This window comes from Streptopelia decaocto (genome assembly GCF_964273445.1).
Source record: "Streptopelia decaocto genome assembly, chromosome: 15".
Classification (NCBI taxonomy): domain Eukaryota; kingdom Metazoa; phylum Chordata; class Aves; order Columbiformes; family Columbidae; genus Streptopelia; species Streptopelia decaocto.
Genome location: NC_138670.1, coordinates 4558156 through 4583770, shown reverse-complemented (window position 1 = coordinate 4583770; position 25615 = coordinate 4558156). Strand labels below are relative to the sequence as shown.

General features: G+C 49.1%; 3 protein-coding genes across 5 annotated transcripts in view; all 3 read right to left on the bottom strand.

Annotated features, from left to right (window-relative positions):
* Positions 1 to 1104: 1104 nt before the first annotated feature.
* B3GNT4 (UDP-GlcNAc:betaGal beta-1,3-N-acetylglucosaminyltransferase 4) lies at positions 1105 to 4047 on the bottom strand. Its single transcript, XM_082065891.1, has 2 exons — positions 3933 to 4047; positions 1105 to 3010 (listed from the first exon to the last, which is right to left on the bottom strand). Exon 2 carries the CDS (start codon positions 2981 to 2983, stop codon positions 1865 to 1867), a length of 1119 nt encoding a protein of 372 aa, XP_081922017.1. The 5' UTR covers positions 2984 to 3010; positions 3933 to 4047; the 3' UTR covers positions 1105 to 1864.
* On the bottom strand, positions 2635 to 19146 carry LRRC43 (leucine rich repeat containing 43). 2 transcript variants are annotated; one of them, XM_082065889.1, is made up of 15 exons: positions 19125 to 19146; positions 18905 to 19009; positions 12658 to 14559; positions 11075 to 11350; positions 10391 to 10501; positions 10133 to 10272; positions 9296 to 9534; positions 8361 to 8539; positions 7865 to 7988; positions 7618 to 7757; positions 7370 to 7459; positions 6879 to 7085; positions 6311 to 6398; positions 3933 to 4111; positions 2635 to 2763 (listed from the first exon to the last, which is right to left on the bottom strand). In XM_082065889.1, exons 3-14 carry the CDS (start codon positions 13153 to 13155, stop codon positions 3951 to 3953), a joined length of 2253 nt encoding a protein of 750 aa, XP_081922015.1. In that variant the 5' UTR covers positions 13156 to 14559; positions 18905 to 19009; positions 19125 to 19146; the 3' UTR covers positions 2635 to 2763; positions 3933 to 3950. The 2 variants fall into 2 exon arrangements, with proteins under 2 accessions (XP_081922015.1, XP_081922016.1); XM_082065890.1 differs by lacking the exons at positions 18905 to 19009; positions 19125 to 19146 and adding an exon at positions 16353 to 17217 and having other exon boundaries at positions 12658 to 15416.
* Positions 19147 to 19945: 799 nt separating this feature from the next.
* Positions 19946 to 25615, bottom strand: part of MLXIP (MLX interacting protein) — a 44342-nt gene continuing 38672 nt past the window's right edge. For both annotated transcript variants that reach the window (XM_082066412.1, XM_082066413.1), the window contains one exon: positions 19946 to 25360. In XM_082066412.1, coding sequence (XP_081922538.1) covers positions 25239 to 25360 — 122 coding nt within the window. In that variant the 3' untranslated portion in view covers positions 19946 to 25238. The remainder of the gene's footprint in view (positions 25361 to 25615) is intronic.

Below are 25615 nucleotides of genomic sequence, written 5' to 3'. Positions count from 1 at the left end.
GGTAGAAAAGAGCCCCACAACTTTATTAGTAAGCACGAGTTGCCTGTCAGGGGTGAGCCCACAGCAGACGTGACATCACGCTCTGCATCGTGTTACTGACTTTGCATTTGGAATCGTTTCATGGATCACAAAGTGTTGCCGCAGCAGTTCGCAGGGTACCGCGGTACCCGCTCTGTCCAGCCTCTACAACAAGCAGCACTGCCCAGAAACCAGGTTTTGCTGCTGATACTCAGCCTTGTTTACAAAGCCAACCTATCTGAAATTATGTGTAGGTGAGTTCTCAGGCCCAGCTAATACAGCTAATTAACCCCCGTTAGGGCTGCAGAGAGAGGACACAGTAGCAGCTTGTACAAGACCACACTGAGGACGGACAAACACACACTCTTGAGGGCTCACCCCTTGGAAAAGCAATTTTGTCAGACAAACGCCTACTCACATGTGACACAGAGACAGCTCGCGTGACAGCAGCAGCTCCTGAGCCTGGCTCAGGCTGTGGGGCTAAGCCAGAACTACAGCCATTGCTTCACAAAGCCAAGGCAGCGAGGGATCAACCACAGACCAGCATCCTGGACAGGCAAGAACCTCTGGAAGTGCTTCCCAGCACCTCCAAGGGCTCCAGCTCACACCTGGTGGGCGGTGACCGCTGACATGAGAGACAGCAATGACAACAGCACAACACAAATTGCTCCCATTTCTGTAATCACACCCTTCCTCTCTACCAGCCACCTTTTGCTAAAGTTTCCAGGCTGCTTTTTCCTGCTCAAACACAGCACGGCAGCTTCTGATCCAGAAGCAAGGCACTCTGAAGATGATAAGCTTCGTAAAAATGTGATCTTTCCTCAAATTAGTAACTTCGGAGCACTCACAGATTAATCACATCTATATCTATACATCTTGTCAGGACGGGCAGAGAACAGCAGCTGCTCATGGCAAAGGAAGTGGTGAGTTTCCATCACCACATAACCTCATCCTCTTTATTATCAATGACTCCTTAATGCAAATGCCCAGCACCAGATCTCAGCCTTCGCCGGCTTTCAGTTCTCTCAGCTTTCAGGAGACCCAAGAATACTCCTGTGAAAACACTTTTCAAAACTGTATTTTATTTATACCCAACATTACAACAACAACAAAAACCAAACACCTCCCACACAACAGGAAAAGCTACAGCCACTGTAACTACCACCGTGATTATTCAAGACATTATTGCTCCTCTCAGACCCCATCAGAAAATGTTTGTGCAAAAGCTTCCAGTGCAAGTAAACCTGTAATAAACTTCTGTAAAATCCAACGGGCTTGGGTCGGAGCCCAGTCCCTTGGATCACCGTGCTGCGTTAATACATTTTTGAGGTTTTTTTTTCCCCCCACTCCACTGCCTTTCTCCTGCTGCCCAGCAGGACCTGTGGGATTGCTGGCCTGGGACAGTGGAGTTGCAAGTGGACCCAGCAGCACACACTTGGCCTTTCTTCCACCTTTTCAAGTAATTTCAAGTGCTCTGTCACCCATCAGTCATCATCAGTTTTCCCACGTGAGGCTGATTTTGGCCGGCGGTCAGACACCAGCCTTGGTGGAGCCTCCATAGCAGGTGGCACCTCCCTCACGTCCCTGCGGCAGCTGTGACTCCCTCCTGCTGCAGGGTGGCTGGGGGCACCGACCGAGTCCCCTCCACCGCATCTCACCGAGGTACCGGCCCCGTCCCCACCCCGACAGTTCAACTGCTTCGGGAACACACCGACAGAAACACACTCACTGCAAAACAAACCCCTACGGCTCAAGTACAGTCTGTTAGTAGAGGACACGTTTCTACCACAACCTGATTTTTAGTTTAAATACCCTGTATCTGCCACCAGTCACAATCCAGTGCTCATCAGTAGCTTCTTGTCCAACGCCTTCTGTAGTTGTGTGTTACCGACACCGCACACCTAATGCTGTCATCCTTTACCAGCGTCCACATGATCCACATCTCAGTTGGGTTTAGTTTGTGAACAATCATCAGCTCTTTGTACAAGCATGGATCAAAAGGATTGAAAGGTCTCTGGATCCCAAAAGTCTTAAATCCAGCGTGGTTCTTTGGGGTCACTGCCAGCTTTGCCAGACACATTCCCACAAAGACATCATCTATTGGGAAGAGCTCTATGTCCTCTGCAGTGCTCTGGAGGCGCCGCACGGTCTCTCTAGACATCACGTAGCCCCCTCCACCCGCGTACAGGGGATAGAAGGGGGCTCTGTACATGGACTCTGGAATGAAGTATTTGACCTTGGTGTTCCTGATGGGCCGGGCGTTGGTGATCACATCCCCAACAAAGAGATCCTGCTCAGGCTCCAGTTCTCGGAGGAACTCAACAATGTTGTAAGTGTTGACAAAGACATCATCATCGCCCTTCAGCACAAAGCTGGCCTGCAGGCAGTCCTCCACGAACCAGCGGAGGAAATGCAGCTCCTTGAGAGTCAAATTGAAGAAATTGTCAATAAAATCCCACTGCAAGATGTCATCAAACTCCTGGCTCTCGTAAGCCAGCAGCTGGTGCAGCGGCTGTGCCTGGATTTTGGCGTTTGAGCGCCCTAGAAGGAACACCAGCCTGACGCGCCTGCCATCGATGGAGACCTCCTTCCCCCACGTGTTCCTGATCGCCACCCGTCGGTCTATGTTGATCGGGGAAGACTTGATTGCCAGCAAGAGGAACGTCTCTTTGCTACACCTGGAGGGTTTCAGCAGGACCGAGAAGTTCCGGCAGTGCTTGTATGTTAAAAAGACGCGGTGAAGCTCTGGGAGGGTGAGAGAAGAATTGGCAAGGGTTAAGTTTGGCAAACACTTGCCAGGTTCAGCATTGTCCAGCACCAAAGACTTCAGTTTGTGATTCACTACATCCACGTTCGGGTCTGCTGACGATGCTGCCAACTTTGCCTCTTTCTTCATATAAAAAACCCACGCCAGCAGCATGATTGAAAAGGCGTAAAGTGCGAGGTTTTTAGTCCTGGGATACATGGCAGCCTCTGGTGCAGAACCCAGCCCCTGTGCGGTCGGAGGAAGACAAGCCGGTTATGGACGAGCCTTGCACACTCACGCCTCCCACTCGTGCTCACCGCACTCCCACGCCCGCAGCCACGCCGGGATGGAGAGCACGACCCAGCCCGGGGAGCCGCCGGGACGGGTCTCGGCGTTTCCCTTCGCCGTTGTTTCCTGTGTCCCACCGAGCCCAGGTGCTGCCGGTGCGGACGGGAGCGCGGTGCCGGGCACGGCGGCCGCTCGTCTCCGGGAGAGCTCGGGAGTCCGCCGGGATCCGCCCCGCCCGCAGCCCGGGGAGAGCCCGCCTGGCCCGGGGCTCGGAGCCCGGTGCGAAGCCCCCGCCCCGCTCCGCGCAGCCGCCGCCGGGACCCACCGGGGGGAGGAGGAGGAGGAGGAGGAGGAGGAGGAGGAGGAGGAGGAGGAGGAGGAGGAGGAGGAGGAGGAGGAGCCGCCGCCGCCGCCGCCGCCGCCGCCGGGACTCACCGGGAGCAGCCGCCGGTCCGCGCCGCCGAGGAGCCGAGCCCGGCCCCGCCCCGCCCCGCCCGGCCCCGCCCACCGACCCCGCCCACGGGCCCCGCCGCTCCCGGGGCGCCCGCGGGCGGAGTGGGGGTTGCACCGGTCACTGTGGACCCGGAGCAGCGTGTATGATGCTGCACAGAGGGCACTGCACCCTGCACATTGCACAGCCCCTGCACACGCATATCGCACACCCACCCTGCACACTGCACACCCCCTGCACACCCACATTGCACACCCCCCTGCACATTGCACACCCCCTGCACACCACACGCCAGCCCCTGCACACTGCAGCTCCTGCAGAAGCTCAGCTGCAGCCCCAAGAGAACCACAAAGCCCCAGCTCCCAGCCCTGGCGATTCAGCTGGACCATGATCCGCGCGGCATTCCCGTGGGTTTTATTTCCCACTCACTGTTTTGCTACAGCTGCATCACGGAGCCTTCCCCCCCGCCACGGCCGCGCTCTCCTGGCTCTGGGTGTCAGCTGCCCAGGGCCACCGAAGCAGCTGCATCTGGAATTGAACTGTCAGCGGCACCGGCTGGAGCACTTGACCTTCCTCCAGTTCAGCGGAGTCTTTCTTTTTTCCTTTTCCTGTGGAAAGAAGTAAATCTGTCACTGTCTTGACAGAACAAATCACCCTAAAAGCAGCAGTGCGCGGGGGGGTTGTGCCCACCACATTAGCACAGACTTCCGGGCCTTGAGGGAAAACCTATTTGAATATGACTTTGGGTAAGAAGCCCAAAAAACATCTTTAAGCAGGCAATGAATTTGGGTACTACTTTGGTTTTTGTTGTTAAACTCCTCTATAATTCACAGGAGAAAAAGAAAGATGCAGAAATAAATCATTTGGAGGATCCTGGAAAATCAAGTGTGGGGCAAAATGAGACCTACGTGAGACTGCTTCTGACAAAATCCTTCAATGTCTGGGCAAAGCGTTTGCTCAAGACAAAGCTTGCTGCCTTTCCTCTTTGAGCTGCCTGGAAGGGATCCCAGTTACTCTGAGAAGACTTATTATTTGTGTGCATTTGCTGACTGAGGGATGCAAATCAGCCTCAGCTCCCGGCTGTGAGAGCGCCGGTCCCTCCGCAGCCTGGCCGGACACACGGCTGCAGCGGGGCAGGGGCTGGGAGCGCGGCCACCGCCGCGGCTCCACGTGCTACGTGGTACCCAGGTGATGAGCAAGTGCCAAACGACCGATTTGGTGACTCACGGAGCAGCCCGGGCTTGCAGACACCGCGCGCAGCGGCGCTCCAGCACCCCACCTGCCCTCCCAGCGTGTCTGTCACCCCAGCTGCAATCAGCATGTACTCGTGACTCACGGCCACGGGACACTGTGGCACTGGGTGGAGCAGGCTGTGGGGGCAGCAGATTTTTAGGCACCATCTTTTCGAAATATGCGCTCGGTGGCTTTGTTGCGCAGCCACCTGCACAGGCAGAAGACGGCACCAAACTAAGCACGATTCTCTAATCGCTCCCGGTGTCTTGCAGCAGCAGCGGCTTTCTGTGCAGCCAACACCTTCTCCAGCCACACAAACCCCTGCAGAAAGGGTTCGTTCTCGCTCAGGCTGAAGGCAAGACCTCCTGCACGCACACTGACCACAGGCACTGGGGCAGAAAGGAAATTAAAAACACCACTGCTAACCTGCCGTTGTTTGACAGCAGCTCCCTGCTTCAGCAACAGCCTGAGCATATATTGCAAACACATCTTCTTGTGGGGAACAATAATTCAAGGGTTTTTTTGTCTTTTCAGGTAGCTGGGAAGGCCATGAGGCTTCCTCAAGCACAGAGGAAGCCTAGGACTGCAGGGCTCTGAAATGGGGACCTTGCCATGGGTGGCAGGGCATAGAAAAGCAACCCAGAGCTCTTGGGAAAGGGGGTTAATTGCTCTCTTAAATTAGTGACTAAATCTAATGCTAGAGTGGGGACTCAAGGCTCGTTTGGCAGCTCCAAGCGGTGCTGCGGAGGCCTGGCCCGCTCCGTGCTTCCCCTCGACCCATCAGCAGGTTTTCAGCATTGCCACCCCTTCCCTGCAGCTTCCTCTTGCTCTTGCATTACCCCTTCAATGTGCTGGCACCGCTGTTTTTGTAGTCAAAACAAGATTGCTAGAAAAATAGCCTGCAAAAAGCAGGGTGACATTTGTCTCCAGTGGTTTAAGCAATGCTGCTGGCTGAGCAGACCGCGAGCTCTGCACTGGGGAGGCAGGGGACACCCATCAGGGGTCAGGGTGGTCTCTTCACGGGTGACAGCAGACCAGGGTCTGCTCCCAGCCCTGCCATGCGCTGGCTGGGGCACCTGGGGCTCTCTGTGCATCTCATCTCTAAGCCAGAAAGAGCAATAATCCCTGCTACAAAGCGCTTTGAGATGTGAGCTGGAAACAGATGAGGACCCTATTATGCATCCCAGACAGCGCCGCCCTCTGCTGCCCGCGCCGGCCCACACCACCGGCCACATTTGGCAGCCAGCACAGTGGGCAGTACATCCCTCACCCCAAAACCTGCCTTGCCCTTCTCCCCGGTGCACAGAGCTGAGAGGTGTCGCTCCCGGGAGAGCTGGTAGCCCATGCTCAGTGCTTGTTCAGACACCGATTCAATACGGTGTCCGGGCGTGTGTCTAACCCTCCAGCCCGCGCAGTCAATGGGTGTATTCACAGCCCGACGCTCAGGATGTGAGTAAGCGCCTGCTCGGCAGAGCTGGCAGGGTCTGGGGACCCGCGGCTGTTCCCGCCCGGGCACCACTGGTGTTTGCTCTCACACATGCCACCCTCAGCCCAGCAGCTCCCGTCTCCGTCACCTTTGGCAGACGCCGTGGTTTTCCGCCTGGCCTGACTTTCTTTCTCTGCTTTCGTTTTTTTGCCCTTGTCTTTGCCTTTTTTCTTGTCCTGCGGAGAGAGATGTTTCCATATTTTAGGCTGTGTTGCAATTCACTGGCCGCAGTCAGTCCTGTGACAGCCACTGCCATCTGGGTTCTGTCACTGAGACTTGAAGGGCAAAGGAAAGGGGTGAGGGGAAGCAGGGGGGCTGCTCGGAGAAGAGAATCCAGGAAACAGAAAGTGTCAGTACAGCTGGTGTGTGTTGCCATGCTGAGAGAGAGCAAGCATCAGAGGAAGCACAAGGGGTTACTTTCACGTTCTCAGATGGAAAAATAAACTCATCTATTTACTTAATCTTGGCCTATAAAAAGTAGCACTACTCATTGCTAACATCAACAACAAATAACGATACCAGAAGCGATGGATGGTGCTCAGGAAGGATTATTTCAGCCCCATTTTATGGAGAGGAGAACTAGGGGACAGGAGGGATGCTTGGGCCAGCTGCGGCGCAGGACATGTTAAACCCCTGCCCCAGGACTCGCTCCTGACCTTCTCCTCCGGATTGGGCGGCTGCAGTGGCTGCTCGGTGATCAGGATCCCAAAGTCACACACAGTTGCCACCAGGTCCTCGGTGGCCAGCAAGGCCTCCAGGGTCACCTTCCTGGTGCCCAGGGTCCTCCGAATGGGAGGATCACTGCGGAGTTCACGTGGTGTCTCCTTCTTCTTCTTTTTCTGCTTGTCCTTGGGTGCAGGACCCTGCATGGCACCAGCATGGGGACAAACCTCAGCAGAGGGCTGGGGTCCCTTTATCAGGCAGCAACCCCGACCCAGCCCCTTGCCCACCACTGCACCCTGACCAAGATGTGTGTAAAACCACTGCTGCCTCCCTCCCACAGCAACGGGGGCTTTGGTGAGAGGTCCGAGATGGAGGGAAGGTTCTCTGACACACCAAACAGGCCCAGGAGAAGGACCCTTGTTCCCCCATCATTATTTTTGCAACTCGGATGTTGTTTGGACATCGTTGTCTCCTAGAACCCTACCTTGGCACTGTTCTTCTGCGTCCCCTGTCTTGCCTTCCCCTTCGCGACTTCAGGTTCTTCTGGATCAGCATCCACAGGCCATGAAAGCACCTGCCGGAGAGAGAAGCTGCAAGTCCAGGGGCTGGGATGCTTGAGGATCCTGGTCTGAGGTCACCACCATCCCTGGCTGCCTCCCAGAGGGAACACAATCCCACCGCAGGGCCGCCCAACAGCCCTTTCCCCTTCACCCAGTGCTGCCACACACTCACCTTCTCCTCCACGACTGAGACGATTGTTCCAGCTGTCAGGTAGGACTTCAGCCCTACCAAGTCCTTGGCAGTGTGTTCCCTCCTGTAGCTGCAGTCTATGGTGTCTGCCCAGGGCTTTCCAGGGGTGACAAACACCTTTGCTGTGTACAGACACAACAAAGTTATTGAGGAGAGAACTCCCCTTCACAAGGACAGAGACAGACCCTGGGACATGATCGGTGTGAATTAATCTGTAATTCCTCATTACCAGAGTGGGCCTTGGGCTCCTCCGTGGCTGCAGTCTCCTGCTGGCCCTTTGTTTCTCCTGTGTCCTGAGCAGAGCTGTCCACGTCCAGGGTGGCCACCACGGGACTTGGATGGATTTTTGTTACCTGGAACAGAGAGGGATCTCTTGGCAGAGTATGTCTGTATTTGCAGGACCAGTGGGCAGAGCTGCCTCCAAAATCCCGGTCCCCACACCACCCTCATCATCGGAAGAAGGGACACCAGGGACGGTGCAGGAGAGGGACTGTAAGTGCAACCCCACGTGCAGAGCAGCGCTGGGCTCCCTGAGAGGGACAGGGAACGCGGGCAGCAGGGACTTGTCCTGCCAGATGTGGCCACATGTGAATTCTGTCCCCAGCACTGCTGCTGCCCACACCAGGTCCATTAGGAACAGCCTCACTCCACAGCCTGGAGGTGAAGTCCCTCTTGCTGTGAGCTGCCACTGCCTGTTGCTTGCAGGAGCTCGGTTAAGCACAAACCTCAGTGCTGCTGCTGTCCTCGATCTCCTCTCCCTCTGCAAACTCGTACGTCACACAGTAGCTGTAGGTGATCACTGGAAACTCAGAGCTGACCTCCAGCTGCTGATGGGCGCTGGGATCAGGGACTCCCTTGATTTCCCCAATGCTCACAACCACTCGTACTTCGCTCCGGATCAGCTCTAAAAGGAAGATAATCTTATTACGAAGCTGCAGTGTTCTCCTTCCAGAGCAAGGAAGGCACAGAGCAAGCAGAAGCCCCCAGAATGCCATGTCCCATGAGCTGGCATCCCTCCCTGTGCTAACACTGTGACAAGCCGCTGCCACATGAGGTCACTCCACACCTACACAAACACCTCTTGGTTTGCTTGTCTCCCTGGTCATCATTTTAGATTCCAAAGAGCAACATCCAGTGCATAAACTCATTCAGTAGGGGCCATTAAGAGGAGCTTCCCACCCTGGGTGTCCCCAGGCCCCTCCCCTCGTCCTAGCTGGGGACATGCTGCGCTGCAGAGGTGGCACCGCTTCATGCTGACAGTGCAGCACTCGTGTGAGCATCTTCTCCAGTGGAGACGTTTCCTCTTTCAGCAGCTCAAGAGGGAAAAGCACAGTCTGAAACCAGACGGTGTCTAGGAAGCAAAGATGTGGGCAGGCCATGACACCAAGGCTGGGCTAGGATTAGGTTCTTGAAATCTTTGGACCTGACTAAGGCTAAAACTACCTTGATTGCAGTTATACTGCTGCAGGGTCCTCCGCCTGTCTACCCACTTATACCAGTGGGGTGAAAAGGCACAGAGAAAGATCTCTGTTTGCAGTAAGGCAAAAGGGAAGTCGATACTGCATGCAGAGCTTTCCCTGAGGACTCCTAGCTCGACTACAATGAAGCCACCTCCTGAATCACAGGGTCAGCGCGGACAGGTTCAAAGGTGAAGGCTCACCTGGCTGCCTTGCCAAACCATGGAACCGCTGCCTCTCATCAGGCCATATGTAGATGTCATCGAGGATGGAGAGCTTGGGCAGGCTGTCCACGAGGAAGCCTCTGTACGTGGGAATGAGAGCCAGCGGGTTCCCTTGGAGCAGCAGGATGCGGAGCTTCTGCAGACTGGACAGCTGGGAGACGAGTCCCAGCAGATCCGTGAGGTTGTTAAAGCTCAGGTCAAGGGAGACAAGATTTGGCCTAAGGAGACAACCCAGAGAAGAAAGTTAGGCAAACAGCATCCATCTGAAGATAGAGAGCTACTGCCCTGGAGCAAAAAAAGAATTAAAAATTGTGTTTCCCCAGCACAAACCACGTCGAACTGGGGAATCCAGTGGTACAGCCTGAAGAGACCAATTCCAAATTCCTGACCCATATGGTCCATCGCCAGTCTGCCCCATAACTCAAAGCCACGTTCCTTTAGCATCCACTAACCACCCCACTGCATCAATTGGTGATGCAGTCTAAACTTTAGATCCTTCCCAGAGCAGATTTGGGAAGAGCATGGAAAAAGGAAGCTGCCTGGGGACACGGGAACTGCAGTGGGCAGCATGTCAAGGCAGGTCCCCAGATGATGTCCTCATTCCACACCTTGGCCACAGACCAAGACACCCTCTAAGCATGAGACAGAAGACAGCGAATGGAGACAGAGTGCTCTGCACAGGCGTTGGACAAAGAGCACAGAAACAACTCTGCTGAAGGGCTGTTGTTTCTTAACATGGACAACCCTGATGGCCTGAGGCCATCTGACATCTGCCCACCGCCCTTTCAGGAGCCCACGTTCAGCCTGCGGCGTTACCAGAAGTGCGCAGTGAGGTACTTGTCCCGCGAAGGGCCGCACAGCCGGTTGTATCCCAGCCCCAGGTGCTGCAGGTCCGGAGGAGGCTGAGCGCACAGGCCCTGCAGATCAGCCACAGCGTTGCCGCAGAGCTCCAGGACCTGGCCGGGACAGAGGGAACAACAAACACCCTTTGCAATGAGCTGTTCCTGGCGCCCCCTCAAGCTGTGTTCACAGATGGGACCTCCCTCCCTGTCCCGCTGTCACAGGGACACCCACCTTCAGTGTCCGGGGCAGGTTGGCTGAGGTGATCCTGCTGATCTGGTTGGTGCTGAGGATGAGCTCCTCCAGCTGCTGTAACTGCAACAGACCCTCGTCCACCTCCTCCACCTGCAGAGAGCTGGGTTTGGCCAACGCTTCCCTGAGCCACCTGGTGGCCAAGGTGACATGGACACATAGCGTTGATCCACGTGACATACATGTAACATGGATTAGTGCAACATGCTGCAGCTGGGGGGGCAGCAGCTCTACCCCAGCTGCATTAGTGTCATCCAGGAAGACCTCAGGATGGGGAAGGTGTCCTTCTCCCAAGATGTTTTCCTTCTCAGCAGGAAGACAGTGTGTTGGTCTCTTCTCCTGAGTAGCAAGTGATAGGATGAGAAGAAGTGATCTCAAGTTGCACCAGGGAAGGTTCAGGTTGGATATTAGGAAACATTTCTTCCAGAAAGGGCTGTTGGGCATTAGAACAGGCTGCCCAGGGCAGTGGTGGAGTCACCACCCCTGGAAGTGGTCAAAAGACACATAGATGAGGCTCTTAAGGACACGGGTTAGTGCCAGAGTTAGGTTATGGTTGGACTACATGATCTTAAGGGTCTCTTCCAACCAAAATGATTCTATGATTCTATGACACGGTTTCCTGGCCTGGAGACTGGTGGCTTTACGGGCCCCAGCAGCCGCACTTACTCCCTTGCCAGTGATCCGCAGGGACCTGAAGATCTGGAAGATATTGGAGGCGCAGACGAGCTGAGGTGTCAGCACGGCTGTTTCCCGCAGGTGCTGCTCCTGGGGGCTGCAGGCTGGCGGCAGAGCCCAGGGGCTGCGCGGGTCCCTCAGCAGCCCCAGCAGCGCCTCGGGGCTCTCCTCGCCCCGCCGCACGGCCTCCTCCTGCCCTCCGGGCTGTGTCCCCCGCCCCAGCCGGCCTCCCTGGCGCCTTGTGCGTGCATCAAAGCGAGACTTGTTCTGCAGAGAGGGAAAGAGGAGAGACAGTGACAGCCCTGCAGACCCCCCCACGGCTGTGTCCCCTGCGTCCCCTACCCAGCTGCCCAAGCCACAGGGGAAGTCCCGCAGTCCCAGGCGCGCCAGGTGCTCCTGAAAAGCAGCAGAGAAGCTGCGGTGGCCGCATCCTGCCATTCAAACCCAGGCCAGCAGGGAATTCCCTGGCTCTGTGGCAGCGTCCCCGTCGCTAGGAGATGGCAGGGACGCGGATGCCTTGGGGACCAGCACGGGTGCCCTGGGGACCAGGCTCTGCACTCAGGGCTGTGGAGCGAGCCTGGGGCAGCACCGAGCTCCTCAGGCTGGGAATAAATCCCTGGCTTTTTCAGATCGCACCCTGGGGGCTGCCCCCCACCATGGAAAGAGCGGGTGGCCTTGTGCAGCGTTTCCAGGGTGCAGTGTCAGCCCTGTCCCCTGGCCGAGGACCTGTGACATGGCATTTGACATTTTACTCATCTACATCCTGAGTGTCACTCAGGTTTCGGGGAGGAAACAGTCAGGTTATCAGTTTGCTGTAAAAGCACTGCTGTTCACTCACTTGTTACAACCGCACCAGCGCAAGGCCATCGGAAAACAAAGTTCACAGATAAAAATACCGGCTCCTATACTTGGAAAAAGTAGATGAGCCCCAGCTCTGTCTCGGGTCAGATTCAGGTCTCCACACTCTGAGGTTTATTTGCTTTTTCCGGCGATAGGTGTTGAGGCAATGGCTACAAATTCCGTTTTAGGAGGCCTACAGAGCAGCCTGTGTCAGCAAAACTTCACTAAACGAATTATGTGGTGGAAAGCTGACCTTCCTCTTGAGTCAGGTTTTATAGGACTGATGCCTATATGCAACCTTATCAGCTCAGCAGCTTATCACAGCTGTGTTCAGATTGGAAAGGATGTGTAGAGCATGTACATACCAAGAGACATCCGCATGCCCCAGAATGGAATAATCAGGCAAACCGCTATTCTCAGTAGAATATGAAGTCAAATCTTCCAAAAATCTATGCAAAAGCACTGACAGTGGTTAAATCGTGTTTCGTGGAAGAGCCAAACTGTAAGAATGCCGTTTTTCTTTCTTGTTACAAATAAGTGGGCCCCATTGCCATTGGTGCTGCACAGAGATGTTCCCTGCTCTTGGGGAAGACTGGCTGTGATTCCTTGTCTGTCCACCCTTCTGCCTGTAAGGACCCATCTGTACCCATCACTGTCTTTGCAGGGATGTTCCTAAGGAAAATCCTTCACAGAGAAACATCTCTCTCCATTTACCCCCAAACAATAATACAAACCTCAAACGACATCTGCCAGAGGTGTTCTTTTCTGGTTCTTCTCCAGCACTCTGCTGTTCTATCTGCTGCCTGATGCTGCAGCCCCTGATAACTCACTTTGCTTTGCATTATTTGGCACCTGGGAACATGGGTTGTGCAAGAAGAAATGAATCCCCTTGGGATGGCTGCACCTCTCTGCTTGGCTGCCCGGGGCTCCCTCGCAGCACGTGGCAGAACCGCGTTCAGTTTGTGAATCTCCATTATTGTGGCTTCAAGCCAACAACTGAGGCCTGAAGTTAGAGGCTGGTGGGACCTGAGTACAACATGGCACAGGGGAAACGTCCCTTCCCATTCCAAGCCTTGGGCATCAGTCCTTGCGCCAGTCTCAGGCACTTCAGGCGAGTTCATGCGCACACCAAGCTTTTTATTTTCAGAGATTATTTCACACGGAAAACAGAACTGGTTATTTTGACACCGAGCTGTTGTTCCTTGAAAGTTTTCTGGTGACTTGATGTGCATTCACCTCTGAATCTCTGACTACCTTCCAGGTGTATCTTTTATCACAGAGGTGTGTACGTGTCACTCTGCATTTCCACAATGCTATGTTCATAGGGGTTTCCTCTGCCCTCCTTTCTGTCCTAAACTACCGGTAGTTCTGCAGGTCTTCTGATCGCAGCCACATACCCATCAATCCCAGGAACGATTTTTCTCTGTTTTGGTGTAAGAATTTCCTGCACTTAGTTATTGGAAATAGAAAACAGTCTCAGGGGAGTTAGAGAGAAGGGTGACAGAGATGGGGAGGTGGGATCCTGGACATCAATAATGTGCTTGTATGTTCCAACCACCTTTTTTTAAAAACACAACACAGTTTATGTTCTAAATCCTACATTTTGGAGATCCCAAGGATTTAGATGGGATGGCCAAGCCGAGCATCCTGAACTCCTAGTCAGCTAGATGACACGGGACACCATCTGTGTCAGTTTGAAACTGTATCTAGATCGCTATCAGTGAAGATGCACTTGAACCAACTTTTGATGTAATCTTTTAAAAAAGAAAAAACCCCAAACTATCACCCACAAAAAAACCCATGGAGGAGCCACTGACGCACAACTCCACAGTACTTAAACACAGCTTGGCCATCCGCATCTACAGCACTCCAGGCAACCAGCAGCTCGAGCGCCCACATCCAGCGAGGTTTCGGCCAAGTCCGCTGCTCTCCCCGCCCGCCATGGAACGCCGAGCAGGTGGGTGCCACTCGACCTTGCTATGGGTTGTAGGGGTGCATTGGTGGATGCTCATCACTAGGGTCAGTTATTTAACATCTATACACTTTAGAAATTCAGCGTTGCACAAAATGAGGAAGTTTTGTAAAAATGATGTAGGTGCTTGAGAACGATCATTGTATTCTTTTTTCCCCTCTCTTCATTTGAACGCAGAGATCAACAGGTTTGCAATCTTCCTCTTCTGTTCACTGGTTCCTTTGGTCTCCTTGGCACCAACAGCCATCTCAGAAGAAAGCAAAACTACCACAGGACACAGCCAGAAGCATTTTACTACCAGCATAAAGTCATTAGCATCAATAATAGAAACGAAAGCAACTACGTTGTTTAAAAACTACGTAAGTATACAATTTGTATTTGCTGTGTCTATGTCTATGGAGAAATCTCTTGAATTATTAGAAAACACTGGAAAGACTATAAGAAATATTTGGGTCTCTCCTCTGTATTCCATACACGAAGGAAAGCACTTACATTGCATTAGTTTAGGATGGAGTTGGAGCAATGTCTAGGACAGCTGGGGAAAGCTGGGGCAGCTTCGCCTCAGCCAAGGTGTGAGATGCGATCCTCCAAATTAAATGTGTTGCTCCTTCTCGGTCTCCTGAGTCACGCTGGGCTTGAGGCCGGCATCTTTTTGGATGAAACACTAGAAACACAGAGAGAATTGCCTTGGTCTTCAGTGTGATCCTTGCACTACAGCAGTCAGGAGCACTCCTGCCGAAAATCCTGCTCAGCCCGTCCGTTCCTTGGAGACGGTACGACGCGTACTGAACCCAAGGGTCAACGCTTCAGATGAATATCAATTACTGGGAACGCGTTCCTAATAGTACATTGATAAAAATCAATGTAAACGTTTCACCAGAATTCATTCTTGATAGCAAAACCACCTCTGCTGAAACAGATGAAAACCACCTCAGTGCAAAGCAAATCTCTTGCATGAGTAAATTTTACCCATATGCCAAAAAAGCTAAACAGGCTATTAAGATAGTAAGCTCTGCACAATTATAGCCACAGGTAGCATGCAATACCTGCTCGATAAAAGGATTGTAGGTGTTAGCAGAGCTACTGAATAACAACAAAACCCCCCAAGCACACACAAACTGAAAGGCAGGTGTGTATGTACCCAGGAAAGATGCAAACCAAAACATTAATAATTCTCTGTCCTCTTCCTCCCCTACAGAACGTGTGTATCTCCGCGACACCCCAAACGGTGAGCTGGCTAACGGCCGACTCCCAGGCCAAAGAGATGGTGAAGAGAATACCCGAATGCCCAGCTTTTGAGGCAGATTGCTGCGTTTTCCACATTTTTTACAACACTTTGCAAAACGTACGAAGCGATATAGAATTAATGTGTGGTGAGAATTTAACTTCGTCCGTCGATGCCAATATCAAGCAGCTAAATGTGACGGTGAGTGAAGGAGCCGCGCTCTACAGCTGCCAGAACAAGGAGGTGGATCAGAGTCGGGTCCAGAGCATGGACATGGCGGGGAAGCAGACGTACATCTGGAGAGTTTTACAGAAATATGAACAAGTTATGCAAAAGACGAGAGAAATTTACTCTTCAGCAGAAATGCAATACGCCAGGATGAAAAAAATAACTTTAAGATACAAGAGACTTGGCAAAATGTGACCTACCAGTAGTTATGTGATCAGTGTGATGCCAGGAACAACACCGATAATGTACTTGCTATTCTACATATTATAACATATAATCCAGTTTAATATTTAAAGGATGAATGCCTTAAGTTATTGATTGTATTTATTATAAAACTATTTATACCATTTTATTTGCAACAGCATATAAAAAGGATGGACCGATGTAACTCAGGGGGATTTAATTAACCGATCATTATATAAATAAGCAAACAGGGGAGCGTGATTTCAGTCACTTTAATGTCATTTATATTGTTATCTTGTAATTATTTTTTCAAAAGAAAAGTTGTTAGTAGACTGATTTTGTACTTCTCTCTTTGCTAGTGAATTGTATTTATGAATTTACGTAATACATTTATTTTTATAAATTTAAGTGATTATATAGTTTATATGTATTTATTCAGATTTTTAGCTTTTATATTTTAATACTGAAAGGGAAGAATTATATATTTGCTACCTAGTAGGTGAATGGTTTTACTCATTTTTCTGTCCTTATATTTGGATAAAACCTGGAATTTAATTAAAATGAGATTAAATAAGACTAATACTGCTGGATTCTTGTTTTCCTACGTCATTCTTTTTTACAATATTTTTGCACTGAAAACTTAGCCTTTTATTAAACAGCAAATTAACTAGTTGTTTCTGGTCCTTATTAAAGATATTAGAAACAGCACACGTCCTCCTTTCCCGTCCATTTCTACTCATAGCGACTTTGTTTCTTAAGACCGCAAGCGGTTTCTCGTTTGGATCCACCAGTGGGTAAATTGTTTTCTAAGCAGCTCGCACCTCTGATGGCTGAATTCCTGCAGCTTCTGCATCCCAGCTCCAGGGTCTGGGTTGGGTTTACTCCTTCTCACGGTTCACAGCCAGCACCCGCTCAGACTCGACCACGGCACCGAAACGCGGCTGCGCTGATAACAGAGACGCGAACGGTCCAGGAGCACCAGGATCACTGGCTGGGGACGGGCGCATCGCCAGGGCAGGAGCAACACCTGCTGACCTTCCCAGGTAGGGTCAGCAAACCACTACAAGCAGGAAGACGTTTACATCCTGAGGGCTTAGACATCACCGTTTCCAGTGGTTGACACAAACCACTTAAAGCTTGCTGAAGCAGAGGATTAGACAGGGCCACTCCCTGTGGTTTTCTCTCTCATGCACATCTTTTCTTTCACCTTCTGAATATGTAAATAGCTACACGAAAGTGTTTTCCTTGGAAACAGATTTCCTCGGAAGCTCGAAGATGCTGAGTCAGATTGTCTGTCCCCATTCACGTCATGGGAAGAGCAATCTGAAAAAAGGAAGGGAGTTGCTCTTCCCATGGGGGCACAGAATTGTCACGCCAGCCCTGCAGACTCAGCTTACCTGGAGAGCTGGAGTCCATGCACACAGGGCGCACACCTGAAATAGGGAGACACAGGCTTATGCAAAGCTGTGGCGAGCCGGTGTTGTCCTCACATGTGCTTGGCAAGAGAATCAGACTTTGCCAGAAGCGTTTGGGAGCAGCAGGGCAGACGGGCTGACAGCAGAACATCAGACTTCAAAGGGCTGAGGTCAGGAAGCGATGACCAAGGAGTCAGAACGAGAGTGTAAGTGCATGCCTGGGTGAGACAGAAACAGCGACTGCGGACAGTCTGATGCCCACAGTGACACAACTGCACCACTAAAGCACTTCTGACATCTGCCTTATGCTCATTTCTGCAAGCTCCTACAGCAAGCAGCCACTGATGTTGTGAGATGGAGTTTATTTAGGTTCTGTAGGCAGCCTCTGGATGTGGGGCCGCTCAGTTACTGTCGTTTGTCTACTGATACAGTTGGTTCCCTTCAATGTCAGACAGATGTCTTCTTTGAAGAGCCCTTCCCACTTCTCCAAGAAGATGGGGCAGCTTCAGAAAAGGCAGGGATATTAAACAGCTTAGAGCCACATGTTGGATGACCGAGCTTGGTCTGCGCAGTAAAGACTCGAGAGCCAGCATTAGCCCTAATGCAGAGGTGGTTGTGTGGCTTCCTTTGCAAGAGATTCTCAGGACCTCTGTGGCTCAGCCCTGAGGCAGAGTGCTCAAAAGCTCACCCTGAAGCCCAGAGATCCTCAAAACATGCCCTGAGCATTCACCGAGTCACTCTCAAGAAGAGAAGGCTGCCAGCCCTATACAGAACAGTGCAGGAATATCTGCAGATCCGTAGTTTTCCTGGTGCAGGATTGTCATGGCTCAGATAAATCCTCCTCAGCCCGGGAGGGCTGGAAGTTGGGGGATTCACCTGCACCACGTGCTGCATCTCTGCTGTGATAGTGAGCGGGTTCTTGACATGCAGTTCCTCATTTACCCTGATGGAAAATGAAGCTGTTGGCTTTTAAGGCCTACGGGCAATTTACAGTTGAGATGGAGGAGTCACAGATGGGCTTTGTAAGAAGTGTCAAAAAGGCAGGCAGCAGCAGGACTTAGGGATATGATGAGTCTAATCTTTCGTGGGTTTGTTTCCATTTTGTGATGGAAAGATGCTGGGGTTTGTGATACACACACCTTATTCTGAGATAGGAACACGTTAGAGATCAATCCGGGTGACAACAGGGACTCTTTTGTGTTTGCACACAGGGAACTTCCCAGCACCCAGCTATTCACTGCCTGCCCACCTCCTGGTGACGAGCAGCCTCAGGAGGAAAAAGCCCTCAGGGATGACAATACGCACAGAAGAGCTCCTGAGAGTAAATATAGGTTAAAAAAAATCCAGCAAGCATTGCTTCCCCTTCTTGTACACATGAAGACAGCCCTGAGCTGAAGTGCCAATTCCCTTACGGTACTGATTTCACTTGGCATAATTTCCACAGAGTAAATATAGGTCCAATTTTGGTGTCGTTCAAGGGTTAGCAGAATCAGCCACAAGAATAAGCCATTTCAATAATTGTTTTTTGACACATCAGCTACAGCTATACCAGCCTCACTGAAATCACCATCAAATCAGTAGTAAAGAAACAGTGCTCATCAGCCACAGCTTCCTCCCAGAGCAGTTCGATAGCACCACTGCAGTAACGTGGGTGTTCGTATGCCCGGTCAGGAGTGAAGTCAGGCTCAAGTGTTGGTTTATCGCTGCTTAAATAGCAGTGAAGAATCACTGTTTTCTACCGAAAATGCTTTATGTGAGATTAAGCTAGAGATACTAAAACAAATAAATGCAGAGTAAGAAAACTGCTATACCTTCTCCTGGAACCACAGGCCTGACTCATCAAAAGTTCTCAAAAACTATATTAAATCAAAGCGACCAATCACAAAGAAGAGATTAAGCAGCATAAACTCTTGTGCAATGATTTTAAAATAAGATCCCTCTTTTCACTCATCTATTACCTTTCACTTCAGCTAGAGCCTCAGTCACCCAATACTGCTTCCACTAGGCAAGAAAATCCAGTATACCAATGAGGTGCCAACTGAAGCACAGAGAGCTGAAGTGTCCTAGCAGGGGAAAAAACAAAACAAAAATCAGTCATTAAAGGCAAAGATGAAATGCTATTTGTTTCATTTTTTAAATGGACTTAAGCAGCTCAACACCTAACAGCGACATCAGTACCGTGTTATCCAACCTCAGTGCAGCTCTGTGGGATCCACTGTCCAGGCAGCATGTGAGCCAGGAGTCCCAAATCCACGCCTGTAAGAAAATAAAACCATCAAGGCACTGGTGCAGCCCCACAGGCTTAAGAGTTTTACCTTTCTTGGAGAAACACCAGGGCTACCTTTGAATTTACCAGCCTGTTAAAAGTAGGTGGAGAAATAGATGTTTGCTTAGTTTTGTCAAAAGAGCTTGTTCTCACTGTTATGCTTAATGGGATTGACAACAATAAGGGTCTGATCACTTTGGGAACACATCAGAATGTCAATATGTTTGGAAATTATGTTATGCGCAACGTGAAAGAGCAGGTTATTTAGGGTAAAGAAACACCTCGACTTGTGGAGATGGTACTTTACCCACCTGTTGCCAATCTCTGCTGCTCCTACGAAGGGGAGCAGAGTTGACTACATAGGATAATTTTCAATTTTTGCTAGTTTGGCTGACATTTACTCTGGTGAGACAGGGAACAAGCCAGCACAAAGCAAATACAGCCTGGTGGCCAACGCATGGGGAAAAGAAATCACTTGTGAACCTCACAACAGACCATCAGAGTGAGTTTCTTTAAAGGAGTCCAAGCTTCAGAAGCTCGGAGATCAGCCTTGCAAACAGAAAGCCAAGCACACAGATCCCAAGGGGTAACGTCAGCACCACTAACAGGGAAATGAGTCCTTGTCACCCTTCAGATTTGTGAACAAGGACGGCACGTGCTGGCCCTAATCCAGGAACAATTCCACTTACCATCTCCGCACATCCAGTGAGAAAACAAAGGCATTACGACTAGCTTCTTCCAAAAAATAACCTTTATTGTTTTGGTTGTAAATATAAAAAAAACGCATTGCACAATTTAACAGACCTACTGAAAAGTGCTACATATCAACAGCACAACAGAAGTTGTGTCATGCAACGGAACAGCAAACCTAGGCAAAGCGAGAGCACAACCTGAACTCCTCATACCTCCAAGCTTATTTTTTGCCTTTTTTTTTTAACAAGAATGAACTCCATTCACTTAAAACACATTTAAATACAAGATAGAAGAAGAAAAAGAGCAGTTTATTCACTGTACTGTTAATTAAAAGGCTCGCTCCTAACATTGATATCTTTTGATTTGAAACCTTATTCACGTTGGAAAAGTTCAGATATAAAAGCAGTTCAGATAATGGCTAGAAAGTAATTCTATTATATACCTAAGATGTGTTTCTTTGTAACTGAATCAAGTTTTATGGATCAACCTACAATTTGGTACTACCACTTCCGCTCTAAGACAGTTAATCAGCATGAAATCCAGCTGAGAATGAAACAAAAGGAAACTTGAGGCCTTAACTGATGTTGTGGGAACAATATTGGGGTCCTATAAAAGAAAAAACAAACAAACAACAAAACAAACTCCTCTGAAACTCAAGTGTTTAAATTGAGCAGGAATAACAGGAGAACTCCTGTTGTCTCACCTAAGCAAAAAACCTTCTAAAAGTCATCAACAGCTGTCCATAGTCCTCCAAGACTGGTATGACTGAATCCCCACAGCACTTAACCCAGGTATCATCAGCCTTTTGATTTGGGGTGTTTTTCCATGCAGTAAAGGTGTAAAGAAACCAAAAGAGAAAAAAAAGATAGGTCAAAATAGTTAACAACCCATTCCATTTTCAGCAGCATCTTCTAGTTGGCAACATCAAGGCAAGAATTATCCAGTCCAGAAACACCGAAAGCAAAATAGCTTTCAAATAATGTGTACTACATAAGCGTTATCTTACTGAATGTTTCTGCAGTGAGCTTCCCCCTCCAGGGCTCAAACTGCTCTTCACGAGTTTGGGGCTTTAAAAGCAAACAAAATAAAATTGACCTGTCCCTGTCACCTCTACCACACTCGCGCGCACACACACACTCAAGGGAATGTAAAAACCCCTGAAGATACAAAGTAAAGGGATGCTATTTTTCAACGCAATTTGACAGCCCTTTGTCTTTCGAGGCCACTCTAGATTTAGAGATTTAAGCGTTTTCATATTTACTGGGTTTCTGTCAAGCTTCTGGTATGACCGTGTGTGCACACGTGCCTGTGGACGCAGCGGGGAAGTCGGGGGGAAAGACGCATTTTTTCCCATTCACACAATTTTTTGCAACCTCGGTTTCAAAAGGACAGAGTAATGCCAATCGGGTAAATTCCTCTTAACACCCAGCGAAGCCCCACTGGCTCAATTCACTGAGTTTTCCACACAGCACTGTATTAAGAGGAAGAACGTCTGACTTCAGGTAAATCAAGTGCATACACAACACCAAAAGCTAAGGCACAGATGGAAACATTCCAGGCAGCCTCCCTTCACGGAAAGCTTCCCGAGGGGTCTAGGAAAGCATGGAAAAACATGCCAATCGGATCCAATTGTGTTAATGAAGAATCCTTTGGTTTCATGCAGAGATCAGACTGGTGAAGCGTGCGCTTGTCTCTGCTCCTACTGCTTGTTAATTCCTTCACTTCTAATTTGCTCCTGGACTTTCACCACTTATTCCTCTGCTAACAGGGAGGGTCACACGAGCCCAATTACTACACCAGATAACGCAAAAGTTCTCCACAACTTGTGTTTTGAGGTGGGCACCATCTACAACACACTGATTAACAGAATTCAAGGTCAGGAGGCACCACTAGACAATCCCAGTTTGACTTTGTGCAGATCACAGGCCATAAATATTTTATCTAGCCATTCCTTTATTGAGTGAAATATGTCTGATTTGACTGAATATCACTTGTATTCAACTATATGGGGATTCGTTAAAAATTTAGCACCAGTTCACTGAAGACAGACGTGCATCATCTGTATTCTGTGTAGACTATAGGCACTGTGTGTTTCGCTTGTTTAAGTATACTTTGGTGACAGAGAAAATTAGATCACTTAAATTAGCAGAGAAAGCATTAATTTTTTTTTCTTTTTTAATAAATACAGTATTTAGACTCCTCAATGGGTAAGAAAGACAGAGTAAGGAGTTCGAATATAAACCAACGTGGAAGTCTATGCAGGAATTAATACATACGTGGTCAATCTCTTTGTGTACCAATCCTCAGTAGTTCTACTGTGCAGATGTGAGACACAAACCAGCTTTTTCCTGCTGCGTTTCCAAATGAAGTGAAATCACACCCCTCACAAGGTTAACTGATAAAAGAAAAAGATTCTGATTTGCAATAAGATTTGACAAAAATGCACTGAATCACTGCTTCAAAGAGCAGCCACATCATTTCTGGTAATTGCAGTACGTGGAAAGGATCTTTTCACTTTTCTTTCCCTCCCTCCCACACTCTTGTCTAAGTAAGTGATCTTTTACTTCATTTTTTTCTCTTTACTATCTAAGATTTGCAGTCTTTTAATAGTGCCATGAGCTTGCTTCTCCACCACAAGTTATTGAAACAAGCACTTTTCCTCCAATTGCAACCAGCTCATGGTGCAACCGGGATGTCGTTTTTTTTATCCACATCCAGACAAAAACCGTTAATGGACAAAATCTTTAGCAGTTCAGTCACACCACCTCTTCCTATTCCTTTAAGGTCCTTTTCAGCTTCCAATCCATTCAGTGAGATCTGAGACGCTCCGATTTAAGCTTAGAAGCCATCAGACTTCCCTGGGCTTTGAAATCTGCTTGTAGTGCGCTTGGCTTGTTGAGACAAAACTCGAATGTCGTTGATACGAGTAATGGTAAAAATCAAGCACGATCGCTGCCTGACAAGCAGGAGACCACACTGCAGGGGAGGCAGGACAGAATCTGCCCATCTGAAAAGCACAGCAAAAATACAAATGGGTCTTTTCTTGGACAATTTGCCTACTGATTTCTTTCTAGAAAACCGGATACGTGTTTTTAACATGCAAATATGCATGTAGATATCTATGCATCTCAATGAGATAGCCCAGCAAAGAAAAAGTTGAGGGACACTCCCCAGCTAATCACAGTGTTAAATGACTTCACTGGCATCAGGTTCACAATCAATGATAAAAATGGGATGATTTAAAGCACTGATTTAAAAAGAATTTACGCTTATTCAACACTTTTTATCCAGATGCATCCCAAAGAACATTTTGTGATTGATTACAACATTATGTACAAAAGACGTAGATACAGATCCCCACAGAAAATCTACTCAACCTTTTAATTACTACGACAAAGACAACCTGTGTACACTATTTCAACAAACCATTCCTTAGCTGAGCCCTGGGTTTTTGTTGGTTCTGTCACAGGGACACAGGTTTTCACATGTGCCACAAACTTCAAACAATATCTCAGATCTACTGTAAGAAACAAAAACACAACAAAAACCATCTCATTTGTCTGCACAGCTACAGAAAGGCTTGTTGTACTTGGCTCATGCCATTTTGGCTTCCCCTTGGGCTCCATTCCACCCTGCAGTCCCCAGTACCTCTGCTCAGGGGAGGGCTCTGGGATTCACCTTTCACTGTTCTTCTCCCTACAGTCCTGCTCACACGTGAGTGAACTCTGCAATGAAAGCCATGAGCTGCAAAATCCCAGCACAAAGAGAAAGAAAAATACTCCCTGTGCTTAGTCCCACTCCCCAAACCTCGTTTCCTTTTGGCCCAGCAAGTGGAGAAGACCGGGGACAGCGCAGAGGAAAACCATGGAGAACCTACCGACCCCACTTCAGCATGTGTGATGCCCAAATGTTTCAGTTGCTCCTCCTTTTAGCGCTGTGATAGCCACCTAATCCCCTCCAGACAGCCTGCTTTTCAAACTGGAAGAAAACTGCTCAGGGGAGGTGCCAGGGAACTGTTACTCACACTTTGCATAGCTCTTAAGAATCGGAATCAAGTAATGAGTGGAATTACAAGAGTCACAGGATCATTCCAGACTATGAACAATCAGCCAGAATGAATATCCCAGTGCTGTCACCGCTGTAATGAGACTGAAGTTAATCTGCAGCAGAGCATAGTACTTGCTCAGACAGTCACAAAAAAATGTTCTGCGGTATTTTGGATTTGAAACATAAACATTCTTACATGTTTTATAATTCATGTTGAACATAACCTTCACATACAGACCCAATTTAGCTAAGTCTTTCACGTTTTTCAGGCAGAAGGCAAAAAAGAACAAGCAAAAAAGACGAAGCAGCAAAGAATTGACTACAAGTCCATGTGCTTTGATACAGTTTCTGAGATAACAAAAAAACCCTTTTCTTAACATTACAACCCCAACTCTTGTCTCTGAAGTGGTTCTACATTTACCTGTGGATGTTTTTATATGCACATGTTTTATGACGGCAGCTGAACTCTGCAGAGTGCAAGAAAACAGTTCCCAGATTAAATGCATAGGAAATTCATGTAGCTATCTCAACTGCACAACCTCAAACCACTTTCTTGCACTTACTGCAGAGCCTGCTACTCACTTGCAATGGCTGTATCAGGAAAAAATAATAAAAATCAGCTACTTTATTTGCTCAAAAATCAAGCATGTCTTGAAACCGCTCATATGCAATGATACACTCATTCAAATAAAAATACACAAAACAGAGCCTGAGATTTTAATTCTAGTATTTTTGTCACGAGTTGACATTATTGACAGATTTTTCTTCTCCTTTGGTTTTTAATATGATCCTGTTTAACAATTTTCACTATTCAAGTAAAACAAATGGAACTCAATACCAGAAAACAAAATAAAAAGCACATTTTGTTTCACAAAATCGAAAGTATATTTCCCCTTTAAGAGAACATTCCTTGGTATACAAGATTTACACTTCAGAGAACTTCGTACTTGAAGCTGTTTCGTAGAAATACGTTTGTTGCATATAGATGTACGCTGCATTGATGGAGATATATTGCTGCCCGCAGGACTCAAACCTGCTGAATTTACCTGAGCTTGGTGTTTTCTCACTTAATGGAGTACAGCACAGCACTGAAGAGGAATCAAAACGTTTTGACAACGTTGCATCATAGTTGCACACATTCTGAAGGCAGAGCCAGGTGCCCTCAACAATGTCTCGGGTGATGGAGAGAATTCTTTATAAAGTGCACCAACTGACAGGAGACTCGCCAGGCGGCTGGGCTGGCCGATTCTCCACCCCTTGTAGAAGCAACTCATCGTCTTTGGTTGTTAGGTGTCACTGTCTGTTGTGTTCATCTTGTTAACGGCCTCCGCAGCTTGCTCGGGCAGGAGTGATGGATCTGACAGAATCGAGGTGGTTTTACTGAGATCCAGGAGGGTGTTCAGCACCACTGTGAAAAGGTCAGAACAAGAAAAGCCTTTAGTATGACTGTGAACAGATCCATGCGGGTGCTGCAAGGCTGTTACATGGGAGAATTATGGAAATATTTCTGCAAAACCTGCACACCTCCACAGGCAGCGAGAAACAGAGATACGCGAGAACTGTACCCAAGGAACAAGGAATGGGGATCCAGGACTTTTAACAAGACACTTATTTCTTCTACAAAGGAGAATTCCACTTGGAAATTTTAACTATAAATGTAAAT

What these genes read in the sequence shown, in the direction of transcription:
- LRRC43 (XM_082065889.1), bottom strand. Translation starts at nt 13,155, where the DNA reads ATGCACATCAAGTCACCAGAAAACTTTCAAGGAACAACAGCTCGGTGT. An exon ending in TGCGGATCACTGGCAAGGGA is followed by an intron (nt 10,502 to 11,074) that starts GTAAGTGCGGCT and finishes AGCTCTCTGCAG; the next exon opens with GTGGAGGAGGTGGACGAGGG. An exon ending in TCTCAGTCGTGGAGGAGAAG is followed by an intron (nt 7,460 to 7,617) that starts GTGAGTGTGTGG and finishes TCTCTCCGGCAG; the next exon opens with GTGCTTTCATGGCCTGTGGA.
- B3GNT4 (XM_082065891.1), bottom strand. Translation starts at nt 2,983, where the DNA reads ATGTATCCCAGGACTAAAAACCTCGCACTTTACGCCTTTTCAATCATG.